Raw genomic sequence first — 21,628 nt, 5'->3', positions numbered from 1 at the left:
AGGCGATATATAGGGGGAAAATTAATATTATGGTAAATTATGTACACACATATACATATAACTTTAAATAAATACACATATATATGTAAACATATACATATATAAATTGCATCATATTTACGTTTGGGCACATCTGGTAGGAAATATTTGCATGTTCATTATCTGGACTTCTATTGGAGGACCTTCGGCTCTTTGACAAATCTTAAGATGACCAAAAAGGGTCATAAGTAAGAGGGAATCCTTCCTTTTCCATAAGAAGGTCGTCCTTTTTTCACCAAAATACCTTCTTCAGCTCTTCTATGAGAAGACCCTCTTTAGCTCTTCTATGAGAAGACCCTCTTTAGCTCTTCTATGAGAAGACCCTCTTCAGCTCTTCTATGAGAAGACCCTCTTTAGCTCTTCTATGAGAAGACCCTTTTCAGCTCTTCTATGAGAAGACCCTTTTCAGCTCTTCTATGAGAAGACCCTCTTCTATGAGAAGACCCTCTTCTATGAGAAGACCCTCTTCTATGAGAAGACCCTCTTCAGGTCTTCTATGAGAAGACCCTCTTCAGGTCTTCTATGAGAAGACCCTTTTCAGGTCTTCAATGAGAAGACCCTCTTCAGATCTTTAATGGAAGACCCTCTTCAGCTCTTCTATGAGAAGACCCTCTTCAGCTCTTCTATGGGAAGACCCTCTTCAGCTCTTCCATGAGAAGACCCTCTTCAGCTCTTCCATGAGAAGACCCTCTTCAGCTCTTCTATTAGAAGACCCTCTTCAGATCTTCTATGAGAAGACCATCTTCAGCTCTTCTATGAGAAGACCCTCTTCTATAAGAAGACCCTCTTCTATAAGAAGACCCTCTTCAGATCTTCTATGAGAAGACCTTCTTCAGCTCTTCTATGAGAAGACCCTCTTCAGCTCTTCTATGAGAGGACCCTCTTCAGCTCTTCTATGAGAAGACCCTCTTCAGCTCTTCTATGAGAAGACCCTCTTCTATAAGAAGACCCTCTTCAGATCTTCTATGAGAAGACCTTCTTCAGCTCTTCTATGAGAAGACCCTTTTCAGCTCTTCTATGAGAAGACCCTTTTCACCTCTTCTATGAGAAGACCCTCTTCTATGAGAAGACCCTCTTCTATGAGAAGACCCTCTTCTATGAGAAGACCCTCTTCAGGTCTTCTATGAGAAGACCCTCTTCAGGTCTTCTATGAGAAGACCCTCTTCAGGTCTTCAATGAGAAGACCCTCTTCAGATCTTTAATGGAAGACCCTCTTCAGCTCTTCTATGAGAAGACCCTCTTCAGCTCTTCTATGGGAAGACCCTCTTCAGCTCTTCCATGAGAAGACCCTCTTCAGCTCTTCCATGAGAAGACCCTCTTCAGCTCTTCTATTAGAAGACCCTCTTCAGCTCTTCTATGAGAAGACCCTCTTCAGATCTTCTATGAGAAGACCATCTTCAGCTCTTCTATGAGAAGACCCTCTTCTATAAGAAGACCCTCTTCAGATCTTCTATGAGAAGACCTTCTTCAGCTCTTCTATGAGAAGACCCTCTTCAGCTCTTCTATGAGAGGACCCTCTTCAGCTCTTCTATGAGAAGACCCTCTTCAGCTCTTCTATGAGAAGACCCTCTTCAGGTCTTCTATGAGAAGACCTTCTTCAGCTCTTCTATGAGAAGACCCTCTTCAGCTCTTCTATGAGAAGACCCTCTTCAGCTCTTCTATGAGAAGACCCTCTTCTATAAGAAGACCCCCTTCAGCTCTTAAGAGAAGATCCTTCTCAGCTCTTCTATGAGAAGACCCTCTTCAGCTCTTCTATGAGAAGACCCTCTTCAGCATTTCTATGAGAAGACCCTCTTCAGCTCTTCTATGAGAAGACCCTCTTCAGCTCTTCTATGAGAAGACCCTCTTCAGCTCTTCTATGAGAAGACCCTCTTCAGGTCTTCTATGAGAAGACCTTCTTCAGCTCTTCTATGAGAAGAGATCCTCTTCAGCTCTTCTATGAGAAGACCCTCTTCAGCTCTTCTATGAGAAGACCCTCTTCAGCTCTTCTATGAGAAGACCCTCTTCTATGAGAATACCGTCTTCAGGTCTTCTATGAGAATACCGTCTTCAGGTCTTCTATGAGAAGACCCTCTTCAGGTCTTCTATGAGAAGACCCTCTTCAGGTCTTCTATGAGAAGACCCTCTTCATGTCTTCTATGAGAAGACCCTCTTCAGGTCTTCTATGAGAAGAACCTCTTCAGCTCTTCTATGAGAAGACCCTCTTCAGGTCTTCTATGAGAAGACCCTCTTCAGGTCATAGATGAGAAGACCTTCTTCAGGTCATAGATGAGAAGACCTTCTTCGGCTCTTCTATGAGAAGACCCTCTTCAGCTCTTCAATGAGAAGACCCTCGTTAGCTCTTCAATGAGAATATAACTTCAGCTCTTCTTTGAGAAGAGACCTTCAGCTCTTCTATGAGAAGAGACCTTCAGCTCTTCCATGAGAAGACTTACAGCTTTTCTATGAGAATACTTCTCTTCTATGAGTACCCTTCAATTTTTCTTTGAGAAAGTCATTTAGCTCTCTTCTATAGACCTTCGGCTCTTCTATGATTAGACCTTCAATTTTTTTTTTGAGAAAGCTCTCTTCTATAAAAATATCGTTTTCAGTTCTTCTATAAGAAGACCGACTATAAGAAATCCGATGCATTGTGGATTGTGTCTGTGAAAAATATCTGTAAGGTTTTATTTAAATATTTTTTATTTTTTTTTTCGCTATAAAACTATAATAATTTTTATCAACTATTTTCTCGACTTTAACGTCTGGGATCAATATCGATTGTCGGCTTATCCTGTGGTATATGAATATATAGCGATGAATCTGGTGTTATTATTGCACCTTTCTTAAGGTGCCGATGTGGTCGAGGTGTTGCTGCGGGTGTCTTCGGCAATATTGGGCCATTAGGCAATGATGGCATTTCGGTAAATGGGGCCAACGGTATAGGTATAGGGATTTTCATATGTAGAGTCTGGTGCTGGTGGCTGGGGTTGTTCGGGTACATTTGGATATCGCATAAGTGGTTGTGGTTGTTGAAACATTGGTGCTTGCGGATAATAACCTCCCATGTTGTAATGTCCTTGTGGTGGTAAATATTGATTATTTGGTTGCGCATAGGGATAGTAACCGTTCATGTGGGTGTAAGGTGACATTCCCGCTGAAGGTGGTGGTGGCGGGGGCACGTATTGATAATTTTCCGGTGTATACTGATGTGGTTGAAAACCAATATTCATTGATATGGGGCCAAATTTATGTTCGTGCCCATTATTATTGCTATTAACATTCAATATCGAACCCAATAAATTTCCAACACCATTGAGTATTTTGGTTTTCATTTCATGCGGTGGCAAATGGAATGTTGACAAAGCCTGATTCGGCAATTGGAGTACTAAAACAAGTACTAACATTATCAGTTCAGACTGTTTGTTGTTCATTGTGAACTATTTTCTTTTGTTTAGTAGAACATAAAACAAAATCAGAACAAAACCATTTATTTTCCCTTAATGGAAACGAACACACGACACTTCTTACGCGTTGGACATCGCTTCGGAAACTGCAGATGTGTAACGCGGGCATCTTCAGAAGCTTTGAGTGCTTGTTTTTCTCTTCTTCTTGAAATAAATAACTAAGAAGAAGAATCGAACGAATTGATAAGCTGAAATAAAACCATCGCCTTTGCTCATGAATACCATTAACAGAATGCAGTGATCTTCATCTCATCAGTACGGTGTATCATCAATGACTCAGTACTGACAAAATACTTGTTCTCCTGGGGCTATTTTTTCTGTTCTCAATGATAACAACAATATATAATTACAGTGAACTCTCGATAAAGGGAACACTCAAACTGACATTAAAGTATTGAAAATATTAGGGAATAAGCGGTAAATAAGCTGCTCGAATCGAAAATGTGAACAAATTCGAAAATATGAACTACTCCGACCTTTATTAGTTCACATGATCGAGAGTTCACTGTTTTGGATGTTTACATTATCGAGAGTTCACTGTATTACACTAGTCAACAAAACTGTAAAAATAAAATATGCTACTATAGAATACCAAAAGGTATTCATATAGAAAGCCCAGAAATCTTTTAATAGAAGACCTTTGAAAGCCCTTGAAAAATAATTTTTTAAAAATCCACGCCTATGAAAGCTGTTGCAAAAATGATGTTTAACAAATTGTCCAAGGTCTCCATAAAGACCCACAAAACCTTATAGATTAAAAAGACTAGTGTCTCTCTTTGGGATTTCAAATCTAATGTTTATTGATTTTAATACTAGTGTGTTTATATATAAATATGCGATACACATAATTGATTTCGGGTGGCTTAATATGCTGGTGATTATCGGGAGCGACTACGACGATTTAACTGTGATCGGGAATGATGGTTGTCGGGAGTCGGAATCGATGATCGGCAATGATGATTCAACGGTGATCGGGAATGGCGAATGTCGGGAATGATGGTTATCTGGTGTCGATGGTACGATGATCGGCAACGACGATTTAACGGTGATCGGGAACGATGTTAGTAGCTGTTTAATGACTATGTTTTCGTACAATCTACTATATCTAACTACGAACAGTAAGCCGAAGCCTCTGCGTGGAACAGTAGACTGAAGTATCTGTGTGAAACAGTAAGCCGAAACCTCTGTGTGGAACAGTATACCGAAGTCTCTGTGTGGGACAGTATACCGAAGTCTCTGTGTGGATGTATTTATGTAGCCGCCACAATGGGTAGCCACCAAAAATAATTGTGAATGATCGTAAGTGCAATGAACATCCACAACACAAAATTGCAAGCATAGACAATGACAAGCCGCCCTCAGTAGATGAAAGTGAAATACTTCTGTTTGCGGAGTCACAACGTGAATGAGAATTATATGATAGAGTAGTCAACGCGAGTAAATGCCTATGCATGCGTTCCTAGTACTTATGGGGAAGTCATGCGAAGTCGTTGCTATGATGTGTGACGCTTTGAATTGAAAATTTGATTTTTTAAAAATACATGCATGAGAAAGACCTTGAAAAAAGTAATTTTAAAAGCCATGCATATAAATCCGTTGAAAAAAAGTATTTAAAAATCCACGCATACGACAGATCTTGACATTTCTAATTTTCTAAATTTTCACACAAAAGTCTGAATTCAAAACAGTCATGTTTATTCTATGGTCAGACCCTTTCACTGTATAAAATGTCGTTTCGGGGCGGCACAAAACTACAATACCCTGACAACTTGGTTGTGAAAGGTACACAAATATATTATATAAATCTACGCTTCTCATAGACCTAATAAATATTTTTTAAAAACCCACGGTTCTGATAGAGATTGTATTTTAATATTTTTAAGCAGTTCACGATACAATAATATATTTTGCGTTTTTTAAATTATAAATTTTCCTCAATACAGTATTTACATCTCAAGATGGAAATTCCATAAAGCGAAAAAAGTATTTTCCATGGGATTTTCTTTTCGGTTCGGTTTGAAATGTTATTCTAAATATTCCCATCTTTTATGAATTACCCACATTACAAAACAGCAATTAAGTGATAAGGGTTTACTCACCACCGGCAGAATCTCTAAGAATTATAATTTATTTTAATACGAATGCTGATCAGATGTTAAAACCTCAAGCTAGTTTCATTGTCATATCGGCAGAATTACAAGTTTAGAAAGATGAGTAAATTATACATGATTCTAAATGTTCTTTTTGTTATTGTTGTTATATTTTTTTTGAATTTAAAGCATTTGAAAGTGAAATCTAAAAATGTTTCCTCTTTTTTTAAATAAACCCTAATCAAATTCTAGGAAATCAAAATGATAACCTCGATGTCAATTTTAATTTGTGGCCAACACTGTAGATGAGTACTTTGTGTAGTGAATTTATTTTGAATGCTACATTAGTCGTATTTAATCGGGCCTAGGATAAGGGTATTTAAAACTATTTACAATGCGCATAGTTTTCTTGTCGGTCGTTCTGGTCTTTGTGAGCGTTTTAGCGGGCACGACAAATGCCCGTTATACCAGTGAAGAGACGGATGAGAAATCCAAGTCGTTATATAGTGCCGTAACTTCAATATTGGATACCAGTGAGACAAGTAAACATCATCGTAAGCATACTTATGATGCTGCTCCATCACCCTGTTCTGGAGGTACTGGAGGTTGTCCCATAAATGTCCCTGGATTTGTTGCCCCTTCACCATGCTCAAATGCTCAAGGTTGTCCGCCGCTAGCGAAATCTGTATCACACGGTAATAGTATTGTTTATCCATCACCAAGTCCAAATGTAGTTCATGGTTCTTCGGGTCCATCATTACCTTCACCAGGCTATGGGCAATATAATTATGGTAACTGTCCTTATAAAAAATTATTGTGAATCGCTATTATTAAAAGAAAATAATTAAATTAGGTCATGCTGCTCCAGCCAGTTCTTTACCTCCAAGTGGTCCTGCTTATGGAGCTTACGGCTATGGTGTATATCCTCCGGCTACGGGATATGTAGGTGTACAACCTCCGACTCAGCCAGTTCCCCAGGCAACAGGATATGCAAGTGCACATCCTCCGACTCATCCAGTTCCATCTACAACACATTCACTTCCACCACCTCCATCAGGTGGTTATGGATATTCTGGTTATGGTAGTGGTGCGCCACCCTCTCAACCCGCCAATGGTGGTGCATATGGCGGTCATTATTCCCCTGGTGCCCATCCTGGCCCTTATGGATATCAAGGCAATCGTGGTTACAGCGTATATAATCACTCATTAAAAACCAATTCAGAATATACTGAGGTGGGTTCTCATACTGGTCCCCTGCAACAGGCCCCTGGTGGTTATGGCTATGGTAGCGGATATGGTGGTGGTTACAATGGAATGTTCAATAGACCGGGATTTTAATTAATTGTAAACAAAAGAAAGTTTATTAAAAAGAATAAAGGAAACATTCGACAATGCCATTTAAAACTAAAATCATTGATAGCTTTTGAAAAAAAATTAAAAAATCAAGTTTTGAAAATCCCTTTGAAAAGAAAAATAAGAAAATTAGCGACTGTAATAGATTAAAAAAAAAAATATTTTAAAAAATCCACAATTTTTTCAGCATTTGAAAAAATATTTATAAAAAAATCCAAGCCAATCCGCACCTGCTATTAGCATTTGAAAAATATTAAAAAAAACTACGAATTTAAAGCATTTAAAAAACCAGTGAGCGGATTAGTCGGACGGGCCGACCATATGATACCCTACACAACTTCTACGAAAATATAACTTTATGTAGTTCTATATTCTGAGCATGGGCAATATTTCGCGATATTTGCACCCTCTTGACCGGCCAACACAGTGCGTTGTGATTTGATGATAGGCTTTCAATAGTGGCCTATAGATCGAAAAAACACAACAAATTATGTTTTCGTTCCACCTCATCCCAATATTATTATCTGATCATCACCGAAAATTGAAGGCGTTGTCCTTGACCATACCTGGTTCCTCATGGAAAATTTCAAAGCGATCAGCGCTATATTTTCGCCCTCCAGTGTGGTAATAGATTACTTAATAATATATGAATACGTAAGCACCTGTAAATATTTAAGTGTAATTCCCGCATCCGAGTACATATTGGTATCAATTTAAAGGTCAACCACTCCTCTTGGATATGCTATCAACTTCTCGGGTCTATGTCCTTCAGGACTAAATAACACAAAAGTCAGGGTCCATTTGACCCGCTAAATATTGACTGATCTTTATCAAAGCAGGTACGCCTTTTCTTTAGCCCGATCCTCTTCTACATGTAAAATTTCACGATGTTCGGCAATAATTACAGTCTCTGGAGCGACTAGAAAACCCGACATACATTTAGTATTTGGTCCATTTCATCCCCTAAATATTAACTGATCTTTACCAAAAACAATAGTCTTCATTGGCCAGAACCCATCCCACATGCAAAATTTCGTAATGATAGTCGATATACGGTATACATAAAGGTGTGGGCTGCACAAAGCTATAATACCCTGGCAACTAAGTTGTGTAGAGTAAAAAAATTCAAGCGTTTGATAGCTCTTGAAAAAAAATTTAAAAAAATCCATGCTTTTTATAGTCTTTGAAAACATATTTTTAAAAACCTACGTCTTTTAAATTTAAAAAATCCACGTTTTGAACGACTTTAAAAAAAGTGTTAATGAAAAATCTACGCCTTTGATAGCTTTTAAAAATGAATGTATTTAAAAAAATCCGTGACTTTGATAGAAATTAATTATTTTTTTAATCCATGCTCGTGATATAAAAAATTCATAAAAAAATCCAGATCGATTTTAGTTTTATTGCATATCTACCACATTCTGGAGAGTATGAAAAGTTCCGACCGGCCGAACCTAATGACGACTTTCTTCAAAATGTCTTTGCAGCAATTGGACACGAGTCCTTTTTCAGCGATTGTCAAATTGTGCGGGATCCATGATCTACTTAGGTCTTTTAAGTGAAAAATTGTTTACATGCTTTCTGTGGCCCTTCTCTTTGATCACTGTGTAGATTTTATATTGTATCCTCGCATTTTTTCTTTACAATTCACACAGTTGAATGGTGATTACTTCAGGTTCAATATCTCCTTTTATGAAATAATATAAGTGGCATGTACGGCAATAATGAACTTTAAAAACTGGTTTCCTTATGAGCTATTCATTAAATTCAAGTTTTTTTAACGGCTGTACCCAAATGCTGCCGGACAAATACATAAGGAAGTAATTAAAAATATACAAGAAAATAATGAAATATGTATGTATTGACCTAAATAAATGCTATTGACATTATTGAATACCTTGAACTCATTCCGCAACTAGATGTATTTACAGAAAATGTACTTGAATGTGGTGAATGATACTGGAAATATCAATGTCGCAAAAAACAAAATAAATGAATTGTGGTATGTGGAGTTTTTAAAACTAAATTAAAAATCCTCTGTATAGCGCCCCCAGAGAAAAAATGGCAATACCTAAGAAGGTAAATAACCAAGAACCCCAACTACAGGAACTCCCAGTTCACAATTCTTGAGTTTAATCTGACATCTGAACCCCGGAACAGGTTTCGGATTCTAGCTTCTTAAAAATGTAATATTACGAATTTCGAATTTTAGTTAAAACAAAGTTAATATTGTTGTTGTTGTCATACTAAGTTTATTTTATTAAATTACAAAAATAAAACATTTTATATTTATAACATTTTATACCCTTAAATTAGTTTCCTATTCTAACATCAATGCCGGGATAGTATTCCTCCGTTTCGTCAATGGGAGTTTTATGATAATTTGGTGAATCTGGATTAACAATGGCATCGGGATTTATTGAAGGTTGTCTTGTGGTTGTTGTTGTTCTTATTGATGGGGTTGTGGCTTTTGGTGTAAAAATTGCTTCTATTAAACTTTGAGAAATAGTGGAAGTCTCTGTTACTGGTTTCATGGTGGTTGGTGGCATAGGACTTAGAACCGGACCATTTATGTTGTTGTTATTTGTTGCGGGCGGATTTGGTTCAAACAGGGGATTGTCGACATTTTGTGAAATTAGTACGTCCTGATTGGAACCCAAATTGCAATTTGGAGAATTTGGAAGTTGGCAATTTAAATTTGGATTGGGTGTTTGTATGCTGCCAAATGGGGGATTTACATTGGGATTTAATTGATTGTTGGGTGGAATCCCGCCATTGCCCAACGATGGAGTATTACCGGTGGTGGGTAATTGTGCTAGACTGCCTTGTAAATTCGGATTTGGTGTCTGCACAATACCAAATGAGGGATTGCTGTTTGGCTGTTGATTTTCGGAAGGTATTTGAACGTTAAAAGGTGGTATATTGGCATTTGGTGTAAGCTGTTGATTGGGTGTCTGAACAAGTTGTCCCAAGGTGGGGTTGCCATTCAGTGGTTGACCAATCTGTCCCGGGGGTGTTTGTATGTTGAAAGCCGGCGGTACATTGTTGTTGGGTATTTGTATATTTGGATCAAAGGGATCTGTTATTCCCGCATTTGGTATTTGACCCAGTCCAGGATTGGGTATTTGACCGAGGCCAGAATTGGGTATTTGACCTAGGCCAGAATTGGGAATTTGTCCCAGACCAGAATTGGGTATTTCACCCAATCCTATTTGAGGTGGTGGTGCAAATGGATTTGGTCGGTGGGGATATGTGGGTAAAAATGGTTGTTGATACCCGAAGGGATTATATGGTGGTCTCGGATAATATCCTGTCAGATATTGACCGTAGATGTTTAGTTGCGGATTTGCCAGTAACTGATCTTGGTAATTGAAGATTTGTTGTTGTTGTTGATTATTTATAATATTATTAACAATTATATTGTTGTTGTTATTGTTATTATTAATATTATTGTTGGGTTTGGCAGCTTGGTTCTGTGGACCAGAAATGGGTGGTTTTTGAGTTACTCTGTTGTTATTAGCATTGTTGTTGTTATTATTGTTGTTATTATTATTGTTTTTATTACTGCTACTGTTGCTATTATTGTTGTTGTTATTATTATTATTGTTGTTATTGTTTTTATTACTACTACTGTTGCTATTGCTATTATTGTTGTTGTTATTATTATTGTTGTTGTTGTTATTGTTATTATTATTGTTGTTTTTATTACTATTGCTGTTGCTATTGTTATTACTTTTGTTGTTGTTATTATTATTGTTGTTATTAATATTAAGTCGATTCGGTTGACCAGTCGGGTGATGTTGTTGTGGATTTACTTTCTTATTCCCATTGTTGTTGTTGTTGTTCTGATTAATATTATTAGGTCTGGCTTGGTTCTGATGACCCGCTGGGTGTTGATGGCGATTACCTTGATTGTTATGTTGTTGTTGTTGCTGATGAGGTCTTTGATGGCCTTGCTGATTATTGTGATGTTGTTGTGGTTTGTTCTGATTAAGCTGGGGTCTATGTACACTACCCTGCGTTACATGTTGTCCCTGAATTGGTTTCTTAATTTGATTTAATCCGGGTCGTAGCTGTTGTAGTTGCTGTTGGGGTTGTCTATTACCCTGATTCCTTATATTCACCACAGAATTGGAATTGGCCGTAGCAAAGGATTGTCCACGATTGCCATTACTAAACGAACTGGAAGTGGCCACCGCCACAGTTATAACCTGGCCATTAATCTCCACAATTGGATTCACAATATTCAACACAAATACCAAGAGTATTGACAAAATACGAATTGATAATTTTATGATTTTCATTTTTGACAATAATCAGTAGCCGATGTGATCGCCACAGACATCGATTCGCTTTGACGACAACAGAAATACTAAGATTTTATTAAAAGATTTTTTTCCGATTCTATGGAAGAAGGGGAGAATCAAAAAACAGAAAAAGAGAATAGAAATCTGGTCCATACATTATGTATGTATGTTGTTGCTGTCGATTATCGCCAATATTTCATTTCTGGTTGATTGAGTGACTGATATTTGTTTTTGTGCTGTCTCTGCTTCTTTTTTATTTTTTGGGGATATACCTCAAACTCAAACTTGTTTGAAGTAATGATGGGGCGTTTTCAATAAATTGCTGATTATAAGTGGAACTCAATAAAACGTAACACACTTGAATATAATATGTTCGGAAACACCTAATAACCTTAAATTGCTTTTTTTATTTATTTGCCAATATTTATAGAGTAGAGGTTGGAGGTATTTTCAAAACAGGTGTTGTTTGCAAATTCGACATGATTTATCGCAAAATTTCACTTCGTTGAAACACATATGGAATATACATATATTAATTAAAATTTATTCTTCATAAATATAGTTCAGGTTTCTGTTCAGAATCTTTTTTATATTTCTTCATATAATTTTAGTTTCCAAATTGTTAAACATAAATAATTAATTTGTTATGTGTCACTATAATACCGAAATGCCTTCAGAGAGACTCTTGTTGGGCATCAGCTTATTTGAATTTATAAGAATTTATAAGATCAGCTGTTGTTCAAATCAGCTGATATTCACCTAGAGTTTTTTCTGAAGGCAATTAGTACCATTAGCAAATTATGGACATAATCATGGCACAATTAAAAAGGATTACCCATCAAAGTGCGTAATTTGTACTTGAATTAGATGTGCAATGTCGCCAGCCATGTAAAATATTATAAGGAAAAATTTGACAGATAGTCAAGACAAAAACAAATGTTTTTGTTTTGAAACATCAACTTATTATTGCATCATGGACATAATAAAATATATAATAAAACATATATGTATAATAAAAAATGCTCTGTTCCAGATCGGGAAAAAATAGTTTACTAATTGAAAATTTTTTCGATTTTCCCTTTTATAAATTTGAAAAGTTCACCACTTTTAACCACTTCAATAACAAACTATTTATTATGTTTCCGGCATTTTTAATATCAACAAATATCAACTTCAATTATTTTATGCATATTTGATTTGTTTGAATATTGTCATTCGCAAATAAATGGTTGATTGCAATTTTAAGTTGATTCGTAACGAATACCTTTTATATAAATATTGTATATTCTATGGAATTTCATTTCCTATTAATGAAATTTGTGTAATGTTTCATTGGCTTTCTTCGATCTAAAAATTATAAAGTTGGTTTCAGAGTTGTGATAAATATCCATAGTTGTCACAAAGACACCTAAGTAAGATAAAAAGACTAGATTTTTTAAAGATCTGGACACCAATACGCGAGTATTTTTTTTTTTAATTTTTTTCAGATCAGTTGTGCAATTCTGTTATTTTCCATATTAAAGCCAAATATCGAAAAACGTTTGATCCATAAGCCGAGCTTAAAAAAGATTTCCAGGCGCGTCGGTCTTGTGCGCATCTCATCAGCAGAACCTGCAACCAGGTTCTGCTGACCATCTGTTACCGGCTCTCTCGCAGTAGTTCATTCGGATTTTGCCAATGAAATATCCAATAGGTGGTTGTAACGATCACGGGTAGTATTAGCGTCTTGTATCAATCGGTAGTTTGCTTACACAGACCATAGTAGCTCTCTTGGTCAAACCCCCTTTCAGAGCAAGTTCAATTTTGTTTATGGCGGTTATCTAATTTGGTCCCTGGACATCTATGTTGTATTATTAGCTGATGTAGATGTAGAGCGATCAATCATAAATTAAATTTCTCTCTCTCTCTCTCTCTTATATAACTTTAACTATGCAATCAAGAATCGCTTTGAGTTTGTAGTACACGATTTTAGTGCCGTAAGGACCTTTTGACTATCAACATACATAGTTACTGGTCCTCTATATCAGCAGAAGTGTTTTGACTCTCTTAAACGCTGGAATTGCTGCCTGTAAAAAACTACAGACATCGTTAAGTTTATATGAGTTATATATTACCAATTCCTTACAGTAAACACCTGCATCAGTGCCATCATTCATCTTGGAGCCGTCGGTATATAGCGACAGACCTGCCAGAGGAAAACAGCCACTGATTCCCAGCTAGGAAAATCCAATCTAATGTCTTCAAAGTCATTATGGGAGGAATCAAAAAATCACAATCTGTAATTCTATAACTTTCCATTTGTCCGTTTCCCGTAGTCTCGAGACACATCTTGCAGCTTGGAATTTTACCGAGAAATCCAGTGGTTATAGCCGCTCGTGGTGTATTCCTTAGTGACCCGGTAATCAGGATCGACGCTGATCGCAGTACGCTACTCATTTTGGCCAGCAGTGTACGCATTATGAGCCCTTGCCACCATACAATGCAATAATAAGTTAGTATGCGGAGTATAACCTTTACAGTCCCAACTTTTACCTATATAGTTCTTGCGTTCATCAACATTCCTTTTCCACGTTAGCCTGTAAGCAAAGATTGTACCTAGGTATTTTACTTTTAAAGAAAGGGTTGATGACTCCAACCAAAGATGGTTTTCTAGTGAAGATTACCATTTCTGTCTTCTTGGGTCTTCTCCAAGACCATTGGCCTGGACCCAGTTGGACAGAGTTAATAAGCCACCCTGCGTTGAATCACAAATAGTCGGTTGAAATTTCCCGCTGACTAACAATCTTTTCATGGAATATCAAGTTAAAAATTGTATCAATTTTTTTTGCTCATTACGCGTGAGTTTGCTTATTTGGTTAGCCATCGAGAGAATTTGAGACTATGTTTAAGTAATTCTCACATTCGCTAACAAAGTACTGGGCTTATGCTAGCTATTAATATTTATTTATTGAAATCATTGCAATTTGAAGCCATAATGATCGATTTTAAATAAATGTCAAACTGCGATCCTATATGAACATATCTCAAAATTTGAGTATAGTTAAACCCGATTTGTATAAGCTATTCATTCTGTATATTTAACACTTTATTATTTTCTTATAAACATGGTAAAAACATTTTTAACAAAAAAATAATAAAAACAATAGAAACAAATCATGCCATTCTTATATCAATCGGTAAATAGATATCCTCATCATAATCTCCATATCTATCCTTATTTGGCTGACTAACTGGCGGCGTTTGTGGCACGGGATTGTATATGGGATGTTTCATCACATTGAGAGGATCATCCACAGTTTGTTGAATTAGAGTTCCTTGATTGTGACCCGTGTTGGGTATGCTAGGTATTGGCTGCTGAACGATTGGTGGCCATTGATTTTGTGCTGGGGGTAAGGAAGGTGCAGGCGTATCTATATATCCATATGAGGGTGGGGGTGGTAAATGTTCCGGTGGTGTCTGTACAATCAATGGTGGTTCATCTTTGCCACCTTTGTATCCTTTATTCTCCGAGGGATTAACACCAAACACAGGATGTTCTTTGTGTTGTTTATTGTGACCGGGTGGTCCGCCACCATTTTGAAAAGGTCGGCCTTGTGGTCCACCTTTCTTATTACCCTTACCTTGGCCATATACTCCACAAATTGTTGTACTTGCCACAAGGATGATAAAAATAATTTGTATAAATTCGTATTTAGCCATAAGGTGAGATGGGTGGGTGATGTGCGATATATTTTTTTCACAATGCAATTAAGCCAACTTAATGCTTTCAGTTTGAGAATTAGACTGAATTTAGATTTTTTATACTCGTGCAGTTAATTTGCTAACAGTTGAAGATTTCACGGAGAGCAAATCAATTAGTTATGACATTAACGTAGACATATGAGTCATTCAACGTATATTTGGACTAAAAATTATGTTCTTCGGAGCGAATCTTTTAAAACGTCCACCGATATTTTCAACACACTTCAAGATAATATTCCGTCAGCAAAATCAAATTGAAATTAAATGAAGATTCTGCGATTCACGAACGGGTATTGCTGTAACTTCTGCCATCACTGAAATCAGCAGTTGTTGTTGTAGCAATAAAATACATAATTTTATATGTTATGTATCGTGTGGTTCTGGCTCCTCTATATCCAATTAAAAAAATGTTGTAACTTCTCTTCTATTTCCAAATTAAAAAATGTTGTAACTTCAATGCTTTTTTGGGTCCATAGCCATTCTGATCTTAGTTGAGCTAAATCTACTCGTGTTTGTCGGAGAAGATAATTTTATTCACACGATATTGCTCTACAGCTTGAGGCGTTCAGAGGTAATTAAGTCGGGTGATCTGTTAATGAAGACGATGATACAAATGTTTTCAGATCCCAGTAAAATGACGTGTTGCTTGGTTTACGTTATTTATCAGACCCGGTGCCACAATGGCGATGTCTGGCGAACTGTGACAATCTCCTCTTATCCTCGTGGGGACATCCTCATCCTCCTATCAATTTGTTTAGCAAGCGCAGAGTTTGGTTTGTGGAGACCATTCCCGAACTAGCAGGCTTGTGGATCAATTTTTGGGAGGGGTGGATACTAATGGTCACTATTGTTATTTATCCCATTTCAGCGATTGTTTCATTGTTGATTACATCCAAATAAGTGTGATCGATTGGTACCTACACTTCGGTGTGGGAGCGTTGGTTGAAGCGTTGTATTAACTGGGGTTTACAGCACCGTGGGGTAAGACCGGCAGGCAGGTACCCACGTACTGTAAATGTCTCTGTATCCCTCTGGTGATTACCTAGGACGGAATGCCACAACTCATGGTGGGCATTACAATCCCATAGTAACAGGCGGTTATAACCTTCGGTCATTACCGGTGTAAATAATGCTGTGTACAGCTATTCATCGGCGGTATATAAACATTTATCATATCTACCTCGGCAGTTCCACTGCTACCACATACTTATATTCAATGTATGTCAAACTCAAGCGAGGTACAAGTTCTCTACTGGTCAGAATGATGTAAAATGAATGTAAGGCCCCGCAAAACGCACAATCGAATATTTTAGGCTTTCTCAAATAGTTGTTCATATGTTTTGATGCCTTTGCTCAGATCTTTTTTTCTAATTCGGTTGACGGGGAAATAATTTTTACTCAGAACATTCTGAATTTGAATGATTTATACCCAATTTTTCTTTATGTAATTAGATGCTTTGTTGATAATAGTTCTCCTCGGATGTCTAGATGTATAGTTGATTAGCCGACCTGCCGCGGGATGTTTCTGAACGGATTCCTTTTTTATAACTAATGAATACAGGTATGATAATAAATTGCTAATAGTATTGTAGTTTATTTCCTCTTGTACATAAATTTATATATGTGTATGTTTATTGTAACATGGAACGACCCATATAAATAAAAGCAGGTTTCAAAATCAGCAAAGTAATACTTAATACCGGTTATATACAAAGAAAATAATGATTGTTAATTAATAAAATAAATATTCATGAGATGAATATGAGTGACGGAGAAGATCTTCTACAATGACTGAATGAATGATCGGTAGAAAAAAAAATTATATTCTCACTCCCTCAATGATAACGTGAAAAACAATATATGTACGTAGGCCATTTATTCATTGTATTTATAATTAAATGTTATAGGCTGTATTTAATAATGACCTTAACTTGTATATTTAAACTTCTTCCTACCTTCCTTACTTTTATATAAGTTGAGGTCATCGAGAATAAAAGAAAATGAAATATTTCTTATATAAATAGCCTAGTCGATAAAGCCTCCATAATAGTTCAAAATTGAAATGTATCTGTCAATAACATTTAAGGGCATTTATTTTATATTGGTTCTTGGCACATATCTGCTAAAGTCGGTCCACGCCAATTATCGTCAATTTGATACGGAGGAATTTATAGAAGGGCGTTCCGGTCGCTCCTATGCGGATATTGCACGCATTGTTAATCCCCATCCGTATGCTAACGTTGGAAGGCAACCATATCCGGGACAACCATTTTGGCCACAGGGAGGATGAACATTTGCGAATATACATATTTATAAATATTATATTAAAATTTAATAAACCATTACAAATCGGTCCTTGGATCGCAATAAATTAAAATAAAAAATCCATACTTTTTTTATTTTAAGTATCCCTAGAGAGTAAAAGAAAAACAATACTTAAAATCTCTTTTAAGATATTTTCTTTATTATTAATCATTTCTTTTTTGTTTTTCTCCAATAACCTTTGAGTTCTTATATCTTGATTTTGTGGTTTCCATATGTTTTATTTTCTCTCCAACTGACTGACCAACATTACTGATAAGGGAAAAATATTGGAATACAAAGAGTTTGGAATAACCGGACTACTTAAAATAAGCAAACAAAAACAATAAATAAATAAATTAAATGAAAACAAACACAGACCCGGTAGGCGAGTTTATTTTTTGTTTTCTTAACACTGATATTGCTCACACGTTTTATACATATATCTATTTGAATAAAAAACCAACTAATCATCATACAGTGGTGAACAAAATGTAGTATACTTTTTATATTCTAAACGCAATTTTAATGACAGTAAAAGTTTACAATTTTGGTCAACTTAATGTGAAAACCTTAGATTCTACATTAAACCTAAATCTAGGCAGGACAGTTATATGAATAGAAGAGATAATCCTAGATGGAATAAGAACAAAATCTCTTGTGTTCAAGAGTTGTACATTTAACTCACCATATGATGCATTAAGCAGAATGTTTGAGGTGATAAATTAGTTCAAGCATGGGGGTTTTGCACGACACTTTTGCGATGAATCACTGAGGTGACATAGAGGGAATTCTATTTTTTATCCGTCCTGACATTTTTACTATTGCCTATAGAAACTTGACCCACTCATTGGCATGATACAAAAAGTTTTCGTCTATGAAATAATTAATCTACTACTTAAAAAACAGTGAGAAAGGCTCTAAAAAGTCGGACAGGCCACCCAAAAATCAAAAATAAATAAAGGACAATTTACTTAAAATCGGTTACCCCTCAGGGCGATGTGCTCTCACTGGCTCACTGGCTTCTGGTAATCAATAACAAACTGATAGAACTGAGCGGGAATGGTATCAAAGTCGAAGCCTATGCGGACGACGTGGTGATACTGATTTCCGGAAAATGCCCATCAACAATCTCGGAGCTTATGCAAAGAGCCTTATCGACGCTGTCACGCTGGGCCAAGGCTAACGGCCCTGTAGTAAACCCAACAAAGACAGAACTGGTATTGTTCACTACGAAACGTAAGCTCGGCGTCTTTGCTCCACCAAATCTGGATGGAGTGCAGCTTCATGTGGCCTCCGAAGCAAAACACCTTGGACGGTCTGGCCTTCTATACAGACGGATCCAAGATGGAAGAAGGTGCGGGGGCAGGCCTCTACTGTGAAAGGTTAGGCCTTGAGCTTACCTACAAGCTGGATAGCAACTGTTGTGTTTTACAAGCTGGAATCTTCGCTATCTGGAAGGCGGAGACTATCTTTGTGGATGGTCAGGCGGCTCCTGCAACATCGAATCTGAGGTCATCCTCGAGTGTAGAGCAGTTTTGGAAAAAACGTTCTTACAGCTATCGGCTGCGTTGGGTACCAGGACATCACGGGTAATGAAAAGGCTGACGAATTAGCTAGACGCGGATCTCAATCTCTCTCTCTCTCTCTTAGATCTAGCAATCGAAGGCTCAATAAAACCACCCATCTGTCAGCTTTTTTCGGAACTTTGATGCGTTCTTCGACGGACGAACCAATGAACTCTGGCACAACGAACCTAGGTGCAATGTGCCAATATCTATCTGGCCGACTTTGTCAACCAAGAGAATGTCAACCATAAGTAATGACAAGAGTCATTCACGACCTAAAACAGTAAGTGGTACCATGATGTTTCTGACTACTGCAGACACTGTGCTGACGAAAAGGAGACGGAGACAATTGAGCATCTCAATTTATCAGGGGCGGACGGAAACTCATAAATCGTCTCGATTCCTGACTCGTCTGATACAAAGGCATAATATAGTTTGCAGAAATTTCAGGATTCTTGTTTATCTATATTAAAATTTTGTACCATTTAGTACATATAAATCGAATTTCCAAAACTTCCTACCTACTCTCGAACAATAATCTTAATATTGAGGATTCCAGCTCGATTCCCAAATTAATATTATATCGAATTTATTGCCATATTGTACAAATAAGTTCGAATTTCCAAAGGTACCTATATCATACAACCAAAAAAAATCTTATTTGCGGATTTTAGGATTCCAGCCCTATCGGTTCACCAAAATGTCCCAAATTTAGTATCACATATTAATATTAATTTCTAAAAATTTCTACATGTTTCAATCCTACACCCGACTTTATCTGTTCACCAAAAATTCATATGTATTAATGTATGTATACAGTGGTGGTCACAGAATTAAAACATTTACTGTGGTAAACATTTTTTGATCAGCCCTCGATTCGTTTGAAGTATTTTTGAAAAGTTTTTCATTCAGAACACTTCGATATACTGTACTTAAGAGATTTAGTGTGAAAATGGAAAATTATTGCATGCAATTTTTCCATAAATAACGGTTTATATGAAAATACATCGACTTTGAAGTGGCCATATAATTAAAACATTGTGTGGGATTTTTTACTTTACTGCATTTTTTGAAAATATTTTTAGAAAAGCTCTTTAATTTAGTTAAATTATGTAAACTAAGCACCGATAAAATCATTTACAGATACAAATTGTTGAAAAAATCTGTAAAATCTATCAAAATTGCTAACAATTTGTACAGTACACCTTACGTTCAGAAAATCACCCTAATTATAGAAAATAAAGGTCCGAATGCACCAGAAATTGCTAGAATTAGTAGAAAACATTAACTAATTCTCAAAATAAAGAAATATTTGAAATAAAAACTCAAAAAATTGGAATTTACCTAAAGGAACGATTCAATTTCAATAGCCTTTACTGAAGAAGGCCGGAATATTTTTGCAGTATGTGAGAAAAAATCGATTGATATTGGTATTTATTATATCAAATCGACTGTTCGAGTAGTACAGAATATATTTTTATCAAAAAATATATCTGTCAGAACAGAACGAACAGAGATCAACGCCTAGGTTGGCCAGTAAAAGTTTCTGGCACACAGCAGCATGTTTGATGGTCAACTCTTGACCCTTAAAATCTATTGAACATGACAATATTTTTCCAAAATAATATTTTTTGATTCGAATAACTTCCACTTAATCTATTTTAGTATCAAGCAAGTAAACATTTTACAGTTTGACAAATATTTGAAGTCTTGTGTTGAACATCAAAAATGCTGCTGTGTGCCAGAAACTTTTACTCGTCAACCTAGGCGTTGATCTCTGTTCGTTCTGTTTTGAGAGATATATTTTTTGATAAAATATATTCTGTACTACTCGAACAGTCGATTTGATATAATAAATACCAATATCAATCGATTTTTTTCTCACATACTGCAAAAATATTCCGGCCTTCTTCAGTAAAGACTATTGAAATTGAATCGTCCCTTTAGGTTAATTCCAATTTTTTGAATTTTTATTTCAAATATTTCTTTAATTTGAGAATTATTTATTGTTTTCTACTAATTCTAGCAATTTCTGGTGCATTCGGACCTTTATTTTCTATAATAAGGGTGATTTTCTGAACGTAAGGTGTACTGTACAAATTGTTGGCAATTTTGATAGATTTTACAGATTTTTTTCAAAAATTTTTATCTGTAAATGATTTTATCGGTGCTTAGTTTACATAATTTAACTAAATTAAAGAGCTTTTCTAAAAATATTTTCAAAAAATGCAGTAAAGTAAAAAATCCCACACAATGTTTTAATTATATGGCCCCTTCAAAGTCGAGGTATTTTCATAAAAACCGTTATTTATGGATAAATTGCATGCAAAAATTTTCTATTTTCACACTAAATGTCTTAAGTGCAGTATATCGAAGTGTTCTGAATGAAAAAAATTTCAAAAATACTTCAAACTAATCGAGGGCTGATCGATATATGTTTACCACAGTAAATGTTTTAATTCTGTGTCCACCACAGTATGTATTAATTTCGAAAACTTCCTACGTACCTTAATTCTGAATTTCTCTGCATTTCTGTATAAAATTTTGAATGCAAAATAGTACCTCTCCTGTACAATAGAGGTATAACTAACGGTAAAAAATTAGAATACGTTTGGGCAATGTAATTCTTTGAACTCCAAACAAAAGATCCACATTTGAATAAGGTTACCAAAAACGCATACCCCTATATTGTACGCACATTTACCCCTTTTATTTTCAAACGTCCGTGTGGGTCTATCCCTCTCTACTTTTTTTTGTTATTTATCATTTAGTGTTTATCAACA

At 36.1% G+C, this 21,628-nt stretch overlaps 2 protein-coding genes across 2 annotated transcripts; one reads left to right on the top strand and one right to left on the bottom strand.

The window, feature by feature from the left end:
- Positions 1 to 5,969: 5,969 nt before the first annotated feature.
- Positions 5,970 to 6,913, top strand: LOC133322745 (uncharacterized). Its single transcript, XM_061531707.1, has 2 exons — positions 5,970 to 6,366; positions 6,429 to 6,913. Exons 1-2 carry the CDS (start codon positions 5,970 to 5,972, stop codon positions 6,911 to 6,913), a joined length of 882 nt encoding a protein of 293 aa, XP_061387691.1.
- Positions 6,914 to 9,240: 2,327 nt separating this feature from the next.
- LOC133322744 (circumsporozoite protein-like) lies at positions 9,241 to 11,232 on the bottom strand. Its single transcript, XM_061531706.1, has 2 exons — positions 10,836 to 11,232; positions 9,241 to 10,289 (listed from the first exon to the last, which is right to left on the bottom strand). The coding sequence occupies exons 1-2, from the start codon at positions 11,230 to 11,232 to the stop codon at positions 9,241 to 9,243; spliced, it is 1,446 nt and encodes a 481-aa protein (XP_061387690.1).
- Between the last annotated feature and the right edge of the window lie 10,396 nt (positions 11,233 to 21,628).

This window comes from Musca vetustissima, unplaced genomic scaffold (genome assembly GCF_032173495.1).
Source record: "Musca vetustissima isolate MV318-11 ecotype Yass unplaced genomic scaffold, APGP_CSIRO_Mvet_v1 utg6509, whole genome shotgun sequence".
In the NCBI taxonomy this organism is placed as follows: Eukaryota; Metazoa; Arthropoda; class Insecta; order Diptera; family Muscidae; genus Musca; species Musca vetustissima.
Note: the sequence above shows the minus strand (reverse complement) of the source record. Positions and strands in the feature narration are given on the sequence as shown.